Source organism: Eriocheir sinensis, chromosome 27, assembly GCF_024679095.1.
Source record: "Eriocheir sinensis breed Jianghai 21 chromosome 27, ASM2467909v1, whole genome shotgun sequence".
NCBI lineage: Eukaryota > Metazoa > Arthropoda > Malacostraca > Decapoda > Varunidae > Eriocheir > Eriocheir sinensis.
The window spans coordinates 18,176,051-18,190,564 of NC_066535.1; the positions used below are offsets into that span (position 1 = coordinate 18,176,051).

A 14,514-nucleotide genomic window follows, 5' to 3' on the forward strand; every position below is an offset into this window, starting at 1 on the left:
CCGCCATTGCTTCAAGCCGATGATTGCACACACTTCACTTCTACCCAATTTCCGTTTTTCTCCGTCGGATAGTAGAGTCAGGAAATCGGGTAGGGGTAAAGTGTGCAGTCGTTGGCTTGAAGCAGTGGCGGTACCAAGGCCCTGTATCCTGGAGGCAGCCTCAGACGCATTCTAGTACAGAACTTGAATTCTATGGAAAGTACTGCTTTGACAAGTCACTGACTGGCCACGTGTGGTGCTGCCTGTATAGCCAATACAGTCCATTTTAAGTGCCACTGGTTGTTGGCTTCGTAGTGGGAAAACGGGGAAGGGTGTTGATTATCTTTAAAGACTGCCTGTTGAGCATTGCACCGAACTTCTGCTGCTATTATGGTTATCTGTTCAGCATACCAGCATCGTACCATTGAACCTCCCATCGGGTAGAACAACTGCAAAGGTAACGTGATGTAAGTTACAATTAATTAGAAATAATACTGTTCAGCAATTTCTAAAGGATACTTGTTTTCACAATTCAAAGGGATGTAGCAATGGTTATATGCCTTTCCTGGGATGCAGAAGGGAGGATTGGGAACGTAATGATTTATTTATAGGTGCCACATCTAAGGAACACCCGTTTTTGGCCTGGCTTCCCTCTTGGTGGTGAAGGTTATTCCCAAGCTAACCAGCCATTGTTGCACCTGGAATCGTATAATGGCAAGCGGCAGGGAGGTAAATACACAAGAAAGCTAATACTAACTTTTGACGGCAGTAGTTTATTGGAAATTAATTTGCATCTTCAATGCGGAGAAAAGTACTAGGTATTCCTATGCAATAAATGCAATCTTGTAGCATTTTGGCTTTATGGCAATTCAATACTAAGTGAAAGATTAATTGAATATGGCTGAGGACAGGTTACTCTATGCACAGCTTAACTCGTTGATAAGTTATGCTTTGTGCTCAATTAACAAGGTTTTAGTCTTGACACTTAGATGATGACTTGTTCATGCATGTCAGTTGAATAATTTTTCTGTTTTGAATGCTTGCCAACAGTATACAGGATTTTCCTTCCTAAAGCACCCTGAAGGAACATGTAAATTGATGCTCTACATCAGAGGTGTCTCGTTTTAATTAGTGAGGTATGACCAGAACTGTATCGATATGGCTCTGGTCATTTTATATAGTATGGCTTGTTTCATTGTGAAGGTTCATTTTCATTTGACAATGTCTGCTCATGGTATGTAGTGCATGATGACAGGTAACTTAGCTTAGGAAACATTAATGAGTACTTACAGTCCGGGCTGTTGCATCTGGTGTTTCATACTGTGCAGTTTTACTTCAGTTAGTCTCCAGTACTGTCTGCACGTAGAGGTGAGCCACTGTGATGCAGTTACTCAGTTTATTATGAAATTTATAAAATGATAGTCTGCATTTGCCAGTTTTGCATTAATCTGTAAACTTGTGAAATAATTTTAATATTAGGCAAAGCCTTGCTAAGGAGCCACATTGTTCCTCCTAACTCCCCACCCTGCTCATGTGGGAATTGGGGTCACATTTAATGGAAGACAAAACATTATTTTGAGGTTAGGCATACTGTACTGATTTATGGTGTATCCCTTGGCATTTTGAATATGGTTTAACCTTTGATGAAGATTAGCTTGAGCTGAAAAGTCTTATGCTGTGTGAGGGGGCATGTATGCACCTTTTTCCAATTTGTTCATTTGTCTAACATTTCATCTGGATATAGCACTGGCTCTGTGCAAATGTTTTTTGATGCTAAATGACTTGCATAGTTATAAAGGAATGATATCAGTTTAACAGTAATTGTCTGCTTACTGAGTAGTAGCACTGGTGTTGGTGGTGTGCTTTCAGCTGTTGGCTTTGGCAAATACTTGACTTTGAAAACTGGATAAGTACATGACACATTATCCCAAACATAAGGAATTAGTAGATCAGTGCTATATAAATTTACTTGGTATACTCACCTTGTTTGCCACTACAATGCCTAACAAACAACAATTCAAGCAAAGTTCAGATTCGGGCCGATTTCCATAGATTGTAGTGAGGTTGGGGAGGGGGGGGCACAATTCACATGTTTCTTTTCAGGCTCGTCCTGAACTAAGGTTTCTTCTTGAAAATACAACTTGCGTCTGATCCATGTTGCAGCAGGCGAGGTAATCTTGGAGTTGCTTTGTAATTGTTGCTACAATGGTGTTTTGTGAAGTGTTGATTGCATATTAATTTTATTTAGGGTTGAAAGTCTATACATTAAGTACGTGAGGGTGGGAGGGGGGCAATTTGATTTTTATTTCCACAGTTTGAATTTCATCGTGATCGTCACTTGTTCATCGTTTACTCTTTCGTCATAATGAGGTAACCAGTTGTTCAGTTTATGGATGCATAAAACATTGATATTTTCAATATTAAGTGAAGAAAAGTATAAGGAGATTTAAAGTGAATGTAACTTGTAATTTAAAGCTTAAATGGGGAGGGTGTTAAATGTTCTACATATCTAATGTGTATTCGGAACTTCAAAATATCAATCCAGCACAGATAGGAGGGTGAGGGGCAACTAAAAGGTATCTTTTCAGTTCCCAGAAGTTATTGCTGTGGCTGGATTTACCCCATATTAATTGGTTATTGCTTCAAATAAGGTAACCAGTGTTGACAGTATACTTCATTTAGGATTTAGGAGGTACAAATCTTTCAATGATTGAAAATCATTCAAAAGCCTGTGTCAGTTTCAGTGTCATTAACAAAAACTTTAAATGATCAGCACCAATAGGAGGGAAAGATATTATTCTTGGGGGTGGGGTAGAACTAATTGTCTTTTCAGACTTTCGTGGACTTCATTAACGCAACATTGCTACGAATGAGGTAACCAGCTTTGTACTGATGAAAAAATACTTGACTATCTTTTGGAAAATTTATCCTAAATTTGTGGGTGCACACGGGAGGGTAATTTTTTGAGGGGTGGGCGGGGCAACTAAGTGTTTCTTTTGAGATTTACAGATGTTTATTTGTTCATTATTGACTACAGTAAACATCAATTGAGAAAAACTCCAATTGAGGTAACTAGTATTGTTAATGTTCTACTTGACTTGCTTGGATGGGACTAATTCCTGCATTTGGAGATGGGGTGTGACCATTGTTTTTCAGACTTGGGGAATTTTCATTTGCTCAGTATGGTTTTATTGTACATTCAATTCTCAGAATAGTATTGAATGGTTAATCCACTTGATTTCATTAACTGACATCTATTGAATTAGCTCAGAATCTAATGTCTTCTGGCATTCAGTAATTGAATGGAGTTCCTTTACTCAATGAGATTACCACTTATTTAATTGGTCTGATTTACTGTGGATTTACTAGGGAATTCAAATCCTAAAAGTTACGATTAAAATATTTAGTAGATCTTGCATAGATTTTACATTGCTACTTTTTCTTTGGGGGGGGGGCAACTAATGCTGTCTTTTCAGGCTGGCATGGACATAACACTTGTTCAACATTTGCTTTGCTCTACATCTTTTAATTAGTTTCTCCTAGAAGGTAACCTGTTTTCCGCCTGTGTTGATATTGTATAATTTTATTACCAAATTTAGTTCTGTGCTGAAAATATAGTTTAAAAAAATGAACTTATAATTGAGGAGAAGATTTGGGGGACAGGGGGTGTGGCAGCTAAACATGTCTTTTCAGAATTCTCTGGTTTCATAAATACAACATATTCACTGAACATCCCGTAGTTGCTCCAGATAAGGTAACTCCTGATAATTTTTTTCTCTGGTATTTCAGTAGCAACAAGTTCTATGAATATAACTGAAATTTTACACAAATAATGGAAGGGCAACATTTTGGGGGGTGGACGGGTGGGGGCAACTAAGTCTTGTCTTTACAATTCTTCAGAGACATCATTTGCTCAGCAGTGGATTTATTATTCATCCCATTTATTGCTCCAAATGAGGTAAAAGTTTCATATTTAATCTCAGTTTTAGATTCCCAGTAACTTAAATAACATGAAGATTGAGAACTCAAAGGATTCTGTTTAGTATGTAAAAAAAATAATAATTTCACAAGTTTTAGTATGATCAAACTATCATGCTCTTTATGGATTTTGTTGACGATCAAACTGCCTCATTAAATAAATTTTTAACTACCACATTAAAGCAGTTAATTGATTTTGAATTTAAATAACTAAATGTTGGTAGTAGATAGGTAGGATGTTTATTTGTAGGTGCTTGAGGAGTAGAGGATGCAGCATTCGGTGGGAAAAGTAGCACCATTTGGCCAATGACTTCAGTGTTAATAAGGTAGGAGTTATAAGCTGTCTTATTAGTTCTACTGTATTGATAAGTTGTTGGTGTTATGTATTTTATAATGATTAGATAATAGTGGTGCGTATTTATATAATGATTAGATAATAGTGGTAAATGTTGCAATGGCATTGATATATTAAATGAAGTGCACCATTAATGGAGAGTAATCATGATATTAATTACTCATGAATTTTATGCCTTGTTTCAGATTTGCACTACCTACATTCAGTGAAGATTCTTGACCTACATTGTTAGGTGTTCTTTTATTGTTGAAAATAGTACTGCTTATATATAAATAAGTTTTTAATGGTAAAGATTTAAATAATGTTACAGGAACTATATTATTGCTATTATGTGATGGTAGTTAAAAGACAAGCATGAGATACTTAAACTTGCCTGTGAATATGATGTTAATGATGTCATGTTGCCACATTGCATATAGAAATATTCAGTTGCTTTGGAAGTTGCCCATTTGTTATTGGGAAAAAACTCAAGCATTTAGGAAAAAACATTATCATAAACACTGTGAACTTAGAGGAAATGGAGCTTGAATTATCATATTTGTTCATATCAAGTTTATCATTGTCATATAGACTGATAATTCAGTTGCTGGTCACTCTTCTCTCAGCTGTATAGTGGCTATCAAGAAGAGTGGGAAAGTGGGTGGGGCATTTCCTCTAAGTAAAAATTAAGTAATTTATAAACTAGCATCGTTAAAGGAATGTGTCACCGGCATCATCTTCAGGAGCATTTATCTAGTCTAGGTTAGTAAACTATTCAGTTTGTTTCACATATCAATATCTTTTTGAATAATTTATATTTTTTGTAAGCTATACCTCCTTGTAACTATTTTCTTATGTATGTTACAGGATTGTATTGAAGGGGAGGTAGCTGAAGGACTGATTAGCTGAAGGACTGATAGTTATCGTCAAGGAGAGGGAGAGAAGATGAAATCTAGCATTATAGCTGTCTGATATCCATTATATTAAGGTAAGTTGAACATTTTCCACCCACTTTATCAGGCAGAGAGAATTGGTAGGGATTACACTTGGGAATGAAAGTGGTTGATTTCAGTTCTGAAATGGTTGTCAGGCTAATGCCGATTGTTTTATTCTTTTCAATAATGAGGATTGTATAAGAAAAAGCGTCATCCGTTGATACATCTGCAATAAATTTCATGCAAGGTATTTAAAAAAAATATTAGGCAAAATGTTTTCTTTTTCCAGGTAAAGAGATGGGGATAAAAACAGGATGCAAGTTTTCTACCAAAGTTGAACAAAGTTTAAAACTGATTTGGAAGACATGGAAAGGGATTTTGCAAGTAGATTGGTTTGCTGATAAATTTCAACATGCTAAATCATAAATGAAGTTGATTGTGGAATCAAGATTGCTCATGATAGATTTCAAGAAAATGGTTATGACATTGGAAATTTGGATGTTTAAGGAATGTAGGGCACATGGCTGCAAGGATGTATATTGAGCAAAGTGATAATCCAATCTTGTTCATGCTGCTAAAGTAAAGTGTGGCCAGTTGTGATGACAGGGTATCTGTGGTGCGTTTTTAGTTTGGTTGATCCCTAGTGAAGTGATCAGTTGAATGGACTGGCTGATGCAGTCCAAAATTTCAACTTATTACAGAGGTGGCATGTAAAGCCTTGTGTGAATGAACAAAGGTCATGGAAGTGCTCCATTGTAAACATGAGTAGAGAATGGACAAGGAATTAACTAGGACACCCATAGCAAGCAGCTGCAGAATTGCAGTCCCCAGTAAAAGTGATCCCTGATGGGGAACTAATATCACAGATATGACCACAGGAAGGCAGTCTCAAATTGTAACTTTTATGCATTGAAAGACTATGGCATTAACAGTATTAATATGTGGTGTCACTAGATATGGTCACAGAGTATTATGGCACCATAGTGGTCAAATTGATCCAGGAAAAGTGGGTGGCATGGTAGTTCGGGAAGACATCTGCTGATGGGCACCGTTGCAGTCCGGGAAGACAGTCGTTGGTAAGCGCCATGGCAGTCTGGGAAGACATATGATGATCACCATGGCAGTGCAGGAAGACAGCAGTTGGTGGGCGCCATGGCAGTCTGGGAAGAAATCTGATGGGCATCGTGTCAGTCCAGGAAGACAGCTTTTGGCGGGCGCCATGGCAGTCTGGGAAGACGGCCAGCGTGATTGTCTGGGAAGGCAGCTGCTGCTGGGCGGCGTGGCAATCTGGGAAGACTGTCATCGCTGGTGGGTGCCTTGGCAGTCTGGGAAGACAGCCACCAGTTGGTGCCATGACAGTCCAGGAAGATGGCCACTGGTGGGTGTGGCAGTTCTGGAAGACAGCTGCTGGTAGGCATCATGGTAGTTTGGTATGATGGTCCTTCAGGTGATGTAGTGGTCCAGGAATACAGCTACTGGTGGGCAGCATGGTGGTCCAGGAAGACAGCCGCTGGTGTGCGGTGAAGCTGTCCAGGAAGACGGCCGCTGGTGGGCTGCGTCGCAGTCCAGGAAGACATCCTCTGGTGGATGGCGCCGCAGGTCCGGTCTGGAAAGACAGTTGATGGTGCATGGCGTATGTCCGGGATGGGAAGACGTCTGTTGGTGAGCAGCATGACGGTCCAGGGAGATGGCCATTGGTGGGCATCATGGTAGTCTGTGATGATGGTCCTTCAGGTGACGTAGTGGTCCAAGAAGACGACCACTGGTGGGCAGCATCACGGTCAGGGAGGACAACCACCAGTGGGCGGCGTCTCGGTCTGGGAAGACAGCCACTGGTTGGCAGCGTCGCAGTCCGGGAAGACAGCCGCTGGTAGGCGGTGTTGCAGTCCAGGAAGACAGCCACTGGAAGGCGGTGTCGCAGTCCAGGAAGACAGCCGCTGGTAGGCGGTGTTGCAGTCCAGGAAGACAGCCACTGGTAGGCTGTGTTGCAGTCCAGGAAGACAGCCACTGGAAGGCGGTGTCGCAGTCCAGGAAGTGTTGCAGTCCAGGAAGACAGCCACTGATAGGCAGTATCACAGTCCAGGAATACAGCCTCTGGCGGGCGGCGTCACGGTACAGGAAGACAGCCGCTGGTAGGCGGTGTTGCAGATGAGCGGCGTGGCGGTCCGGGAAGACAGCCACTGATGAGCGGGCGTGTGTCCGGGAAGACAGCCACTGATGAGCGGCGTGGCGGTCCGGGAAGACAGCCGCTGACGAGCGGGGTGGCGGTCCGGGAAGACAGCCGCTGACGAGCAACGTGGCGGTCCGGGAATACAGCCACTGATGAGTGGTGTGGCAGTCCAGGATGACAGCCGCTGGCAGGCAGTGTGGCAGTCTGGGAAGACAGCCGCTGGTGGGCGGCGTTGCGGTCTGGGAAGACAGTCGCTGGTAGGCGGTGTTGCAGTCCAGGATGACGGCCGCTGGTAGGCGGTGTTGCAGTCCAGGATGACAGCCGCTGGTAGGCGGTGTTGCAGTCCAGGAAGACAGCCGCTGGTGGGCGGCGGCGCGGTCCGGGAAGGCAGCCACTGTGGGCGGCGTGGTGGTCCAGGAAGATGGTCGTGCAGCGTGGTGGTCTGGGACATTCGTTGTTGTTGGGCAGCGAGGTAGTCCAGGATGATGGCAGCTGATGGGCGGCATGGCAGTCCAAGATGATGGATGCTGGTGGTCTGGGAAGATGAGCACTGGTGGATAGTGTGGCGATCTGGGACGAGGGACGTTGGCGTGCAGCGTTGCAGTCTCCGACGACAGGCGCTGGCGGGCGGCGTGGCAGTCTCAGACGACAGGCGCTGGTGGGCTGCATGGCAGTCTCAGATGACAGGCGCTGGTGGGCTTCGTGGCGGTCTCGGATGACAGGCGCTGGCGGGCGGTGTGGCGGTCTCAGACGACAGGCACTGGTGGGCAGCGTGGCGGTCTCAGATAACAGGCGCTGGTGGGGAGCGTGGCGGTCTCAGATGACAGGTACTGGTGGGCGGCATGATGTTCTGGGACAGCAGATGGTGGTGGCGCGACGAGGGACGCTGGGCAATGCAGTGGCCTGGAAAGATGGACACTGGTGGGCGGCGTGGCAGTCCAGGACAACTAACACTGGTGGGTGGTGTGCAGGTCCAGGATGACAGACGCTGGTGGGTGACATGGCGATCCAGGGCGACAGGTTTGGTGGGCAGCGTGGCGGTCCGGGACAACGGACGCTGGTGGGCAGCGTGGCGGTCCGGGACGACGGATGCTGGTGGGCAGCGTGGTGGTCCGGGGCGACAGATCTGGTGGGCAGCGTGGCAGTCCGGGGCGACAGATCTGGTGGGCAGCGTGGCGGTCTGGGACGATGGACGCTGGTGGGCAGGGTGGTGGTCCAGGACGACAGACGCTGGTGGGCAGCGTGGCGGTCCAGGACAACGGATGCTGGTGGGCAGCGTGGCGGTCCTGGACGACGGACGGTGGTGGGCAGCGTGGCGGTCCAGGACGATGGACGCTGGTGGGCAGCGTGGCAGTCCGGGGCGACAGATCTGGTGGGCAGCGTGGCAGTCTGAGGTGAAAGATCTGGTGGGCAGCATGGCGGTCCGGGGCGATGGACGCTGGTGGGCAGCGTGGCGGTCCGGGGCGATGGACGCTGGTGGGCAGCGTGGCGGTCCGGGACAACGGACGCTGGTGGGCAGCGTGGCGGTCCGGGACAACGGACGCTGGTGGGCAGCGTGGCGGTCCGGGACAACGGACGCTGGTGGGCAGCGTGGCGGTCCGGGACAACGGACGCTGGTGGGCAGCGTGGCGGTCTGGGACAACGGACGCTGGTGGGCAGCGTGGCGGTCCGGGACGACGGATGGGGGTGGGCAGCGTGGCAGACCAGGACGACGAACGCTCGTGGGCAGCGTGGAGGTCCGGGGCGACGGAAGCTGGTGTGCACCGTGGTGGTCCGGGGCGACAGATCTGGTGGGCAGCGTGGCAGTCCGGGGCGACAGATCTGGTGGGCAGCGTGGCGGTCCGGGACGACAGATCTGGTGGGCAGCGTGGCGGTCCGGGGCGACAGATCTGGTGGGCAGCGTAGCGGTCCGGGGCGACAGATCTGGTGGGCAGCGTGACGGTCCGGGACGACAGAGCAGCGTGGCAGTCCAGGACGACAGATCTGGTGGGCAGCGTGGCGGTCCAGGACGACAGATCTGGTGGGCAGCGTGGCGGTTCAGGATGACAGATCTGGTGGGCAGCGTGGCGGTCCAGGACGACAGATCTGGTGGGCAGCGTGGCGGTCCAGGACGACAGATCTGGTGGGCAGCGTGGCGGTCCAGGACGACGGATCTGGTGGGCAGCGTGGCGGTCCAGGACGACAGACGCCGGTGGACAGCGTGGCAATCTGGGACGACAGACCCTGGTGGGTGTTGTGGCGATCTGTGACGACAGATCTGGAGCGCAGGGTGGCAGTCAGGGATGACGGACGCTGGTGGGCAGCGTGGGTTCTGGTACGACGGACACCAGTAGGCAGTGCGGCGGTCCGAGATGACAGATGCTGGTAGGCAGCATAGTGGTCCGGGACGACAGAGCTGGTGGGCAGCGTGGCGGTTCGGGACGACCGACGCTGGTGGGCAGCTTGGCGGTCCGGGACGACAGAGCTGGCGGGCAGTGTGGCGGTCTGGGATGACAGATGCTGGTGGACAGCGTGGCAGTCTGGGACGACATGCTGGAGTGCAGCATGGTGGTGGGCAGCGTGACAGTCCAAGATGATGGTGGTGGATGATGGTGTGGCAGTCCTGGAAGACTGGCCTAAGGGCGGCATGGCTGTTCTTGAAGCTGTTTCTTCCAGCAGCAGCAGCAGATGTGTCTTTGGGCAGTCCAAAGATGACAACCCATTAGGTGGCATGTTGGTACAGGAAGACAGCCACTGTGGCGATCCAGGAAGACAGCTGTATTCGTTGTTGATCTCTTGGCCATACCCTAGCTGACTGCATGGAAGAAAGAAGAAATGCAGTCCAAATGGAAAGGTTTGTTCCTCTTCTTTTTGCAATTAAATTTTTGGAAGCCTTTTGCTCTATCTTGATTATAATGTTTTTTATATTACTTCAAGGTATGAGTTTTCATTTTCTATGTACTTGTTTTCCAGATTATGAAAAAGTGGTGTTTTCGCAGAGTAGATCTTCGTACCAGCAACAAGAGCTGTTATACAATGGTTAGTTATTTTTCACATTTAAACGTAGTTGAACATACTATGGAACATTTCATCCTGTATTAATGAAATGGGAGGTAAGTGTTGGATGTAGAGACTTACAATTTTCTGGCTTTTTTTTTTTCCAGGTCTGAGAATGGATTCATTAGTCCAGTGGTGAAGTGGTCACCTCAGATGTAAACAGGTTAGATATATTGATCAGTGTTGTCATTTGTTGATGGCTGATTGTAATTATCAATAAATGATAATGTGGGAGGGGTTAGAGGGATCTAGAAAGGGTTAATAAGAAAATTGGGACCTCCTTGGTGAACCTGACTAACTGAATATTGAACTTGGGTGTGTTGACGGGATAAACTGCATTATCAAAGGAAAGGGAAAGAAAGGAGCTCTGGAACAAGCTTAACTAAATGGAGAATAGGTTAGGAATATTAAATTATTATTTCAAGTAAGCAAATCTAAGATGATGAGAAAGATATCTCTGAAAACAGGTTTTGGGTTAAACCAAAAGCCAAAGCCTGAATACTTGGTTTGTGGTACTACATGGTTTTGGAGAAGTAAGTTGTGCAATAGATAAATTGTCAGACCCCAACTAATCACCAAAACATATTTGAAAAACATAATCGGAGCAGAGTTGGGAGAAATATCTAACGGACTTTTAGCTGAGATAGAAAAAAAAAGATTGAGAAGTCATGGTAAAGAGAGCAAGAACATAGCATGGTTGTATGAATCTCGTTTATGAGTAATGAAAATCTACATTTTCTGGAGATTTTGGTTGGTGATCACCAAGTAATGAATAGAGTGAATTTATGACTTAGGGATATTGAAGATTTTTCGTGGTTGAAATATACCATTTTATTAAATTCCATGACACCTTATATATCGTGTTAGAAAGTATTGGCAAGCAGTAATAAAGTGCATTCCATGCACCAGGAGCACTTGCAGAAAATTTTTTGTGCATTACATTTTGTAATCAAGTTTTGTAATTTGATCTAAAAAAAAAAAAGATAAAGAAAAAGGCTGTAAAGAGAGTGGCTGTAAATTGATAGTTGTGATTGCAATAGGAAGGGAATTGTTATTGTTAGAAGCAGAGTAGGATGTTGAATATGACTAGTGTTAGGTATCGCAGTGACAATAAAGTCTTCATCACCATTGACGTCATGAAAGAAGTTGGGTTGTCATCGAGGAGGGAAGGCTAGGAGCGGTCAGAAACCAATATGTAATGTCAGTTAGAGCAAAACAAGATACAGATGAATGTTGAGAGTAATCAAAGTGAATGGGTGTGACCATCATTGGTCTCCACTGAGGAAAAAAAAAAGTACACAACTAGTACTACCAAGTATCTCGTCTGTCATTGAGACATAGGTGTGGTCGACAAAACAAAGCTTTGTCTCTAATCAAAGATAGAAAGGGTGGTGGTCATCGAACAGTGAGAGGAGAGGCTTCGGTGTCGTTGCTCATCAAAGAGAGGGTGCGGCCTAATCCTCATTGAAGAGCAGAGGATGGACTTCGTCATCATTGGTCTCTGACAAGAGAGAAGGGGATGGCATGGTTGTCAGTCATCGAAGAGAGAAGAGGATGGGCAAGGTCATCGTCGGTCATCGAAGATAGAAGAGGATGGGCATGGTCGCCGGTCATCGAAGAGAGAAGCGGATGGCATGGTCGTCGTCGGTCATCAAAGAGAGAAGAGTATGGGCATGGTCATTGTCGGTCATCGAAGAGAGAAGAGGATGGGCATGGTCGTCGTCGGTCATCGAAGAAAGAAGAGGATGGGCACGGTCGTCATCGAAGAGAGAAGAGGATGGGCACGGTCGTCGTTGGTCATCGAAGAGAGAAGAGAATGGGCATGGTGGTCGTCGGTCATCGAAGAGAGAAGAGAGTGGGCAAGGTCTCATCGGTCATTGAAGAGAGAAGAGGATGGGCATGGTCGTCGTCGGTCATCGAAGAGAGAAGAGGATGGGCATGGTCGTCGTCGGTCATCGAAGAGAGAAGAGGATGGGCATGGTCGTCGTCGGTCATTGAAGAGAGGAGGATGGGCATGGTCTTCGTCAGTCATCGAAGAGGTTGGGCATGGTCGTCATCGGTCATCGAAGAGGATGGGCGTGGTCGTCATCGGTCATCGAAGAGGATGGGCGTGGTCGTCATCGGTCATTGAAGAGGACGGGCGTGGTCGTCACCGGTCATTGGAGAGAAGAGGATGGGCACGGCGTCAGTCTCGAAGAAAAGAGAATGTGCTGGGTTGTCGATTCTCGAGGTGAAAAGAGGATGGGGGTGTCTGCCATAAGAAGAAAGAAGACTAGGCGTGATTGTCGTCACTCATCAAAGAGACAAGAGGATGGGCGTGGTTATCATGGGTCGCTTTGGTGCTGCCTGCATATGAGAGAGTGATCCCTTGTGTCTGCCCTCACAAGAAAGGATTCTCCTGCCACCAGATTTTAAGAAGTGGGTGTTTTCAGTTCTCGTAGAGAAACTAGTTTAAGATTATTAGTTCATTCTGTTTTGAGTGAGGTTTCTTTGTCATAGTTGGCCATTGGAGTTATTAATGAAGCTATGTGGACTATAATGATTGTGAATATTAAAGCAACAGCTGGAGGAGATCTCATCGGTGCAAGTGCTACCAAGTCATGTGGAGTACAGGAAACATGTCAAGCAGGATTGTGAAGCAGTATTTTTGTTTATACTGCTGCCTATATCAAGAATGAGTACTGCCTAAACAGAGTAGTAATGAGGGGGAACAGTGGTTTGGGAACCAGTTTCCTCCAGAGTAATCATAGAAATTGAATTTGATTTACATGTTGCTACACCTTAAAGGATCCTTGGGAAGTGGGGAGTGTTAAGAAATGGTGAATGACCGTGGCCGTGAAACTGACAACTAAGTAATTCTGGATGACTGTGAAGTTCGGTTATTTGCACCCTTATAAAAATTGCACACGAAGTGAAAGATGGTTATGATGGAAACTACAAATTTTCTCCAGAGCAACTGCAGGCAGAGCTTGGTTATGATGGAAACTACAAATTTTCTCCAGAGCAACTACAGGCAGAGCTTGATTTACATCAGACCACTGTAACATCAGGAATCTTCAGGAGGAAGTGGGCCAGTTCGTGTCAGGAAATGGTGAACGTCTGAAGCCGTGAGACTGACAACGAAGCAATTCTGGATAACGGCGAAGTTCGGTTACTTGCACCCTTAATATATATTTTAAAAAAAGCTGACATAGTCTAGTAAGGTTTAAAGACATTGATGTATCAACAGAACTATACATCAAAACTATAGAGGAACATTGCAAGACTATGATGTATGAACAGAACTATAGAGGAACATTGCAAGACTAATTGAAATCTGGAATGAAATGGCAAAGGAATCTTGCTGGGTTGCACATGATAGAAATATGCCCTAAACTAAGGGTAGCACGTGTTTCGAAAGACTGATGAATCTATTGGAAGTCGCTCCCGTGCAGAGGCCAAGGGCTTGGATTGGACTGAAGTGAGTCTGCCTGAGAGATGCTCTTCAAGGTGCTGAAGGTAAGTGAACCCTTAGTCTTGGTAAGTATGGATTATATGAATAAGCATTGACTTATGCAAGTTCACTAACTCGACACTCCCTCCCCCTCCCCCCCAACTTCATTAGTATTACGCCGTAAGTGTGACTGGAATGGACCAGGCTCTTCAAAGAGGTTGGCTGTCTCCCGTGGATTGCTCCACCGGGAGAGTGGGCATGTATATCTGGGTTTGCTGAGGTGCTGAAGATGGAGACTTCTGGGGTTTATCCTGATGAGTTCCAGCACTCAGTTGTGAAGGGAATTTTGCTTGAAATGTTTTTCAAATACAACTTTAGTAAGCATATCAATTGTCTCCCATTGCAGCCTTTCATATCTAATGTTCATCCTTGATTTCATTTAAGATTGTACAACTTTAGTAAGCATATCAATTGTCTCCCATTGCAGCCTTTCATATCTAATGTTCATCCTTGATTTCATTTAAGATTGTCAATAAAGGCAATGTGCCGAAAACTAGCTTCCTTAAAATGTAAGATTTATTAAAAGTTGTATTAAGTTTTGTACATGCTGTATTTTGTTATTTCAGAATATAATAAATTGAAGTATGGA

At 45.5% G+C, this 14,514-nt stretch overlaps 1 protein-coding gene and 2 long non-coding RNA genes across 5 annotated transcripts; 2 read left to right on the plus strand and 1 right to left on the minus strand.

Annotated features, from left to right (window-relative positions):
* Window positions 1-5,283, plus strand: LOC127004227 (uncharacterized). The gene is made up of 3 exons (XR_007757699.1): window positions 1-4,283; window positions 4,498-5,053; window positions 5,159-5,283. It is a non-coding gene; the product is annotated as an uncharacterized LOC127004227 (long non-coding RNA).
* Window positions 5,284-7,692: 2,409 nt separating this feature from the next.
* Window positions 7,693-10,108, minus strand: LOC127004225 (proline-rich protein 36-like). Of its 2 annotated transcripts, none has more exons than XM_050871769.1 (2): window positions 9,584-10,108; window positions 7,693-9,515 (listed from the first exon to the last, which is right to left on the minus strand). In XM_050871769.1, exons 1-2 carry the CDS (start codon window positions 10,106-10,108, stop codon window positions 8,178-8,180), a joined length of 1,863 nt encoding a protein of 620 aa, XP_050727726.1. In that variant the 3' UTR covers window positions 7,693-8,177. The 2 variants fall into 2 exon arrangements, with proteins under 2 accessions (XP_050727726.1, XP_050727727.1); XM_050871770.1 differs by having other exon boundaries at window positions 8,245-9,549.
* Window positions 10,079-14,514, plus strand: LOC127004226 (uncharacterized). 2 transcript variants are annotated; one of them, XR_007757698.1, is made up of 4 exons: window positions 10,079-10,229; window positions 10,349-10,414; window positions 10,540-13,930; window positions 14,037-14,514. It is a non-coding gene; the product is annotated as an uncharacterized LOC127004226 (long non-coding RNA). The 2 variants fall into 2 exon arrangements; XR_007757697.1 differs by having other exon boundaries at window positions 10,540-14,514.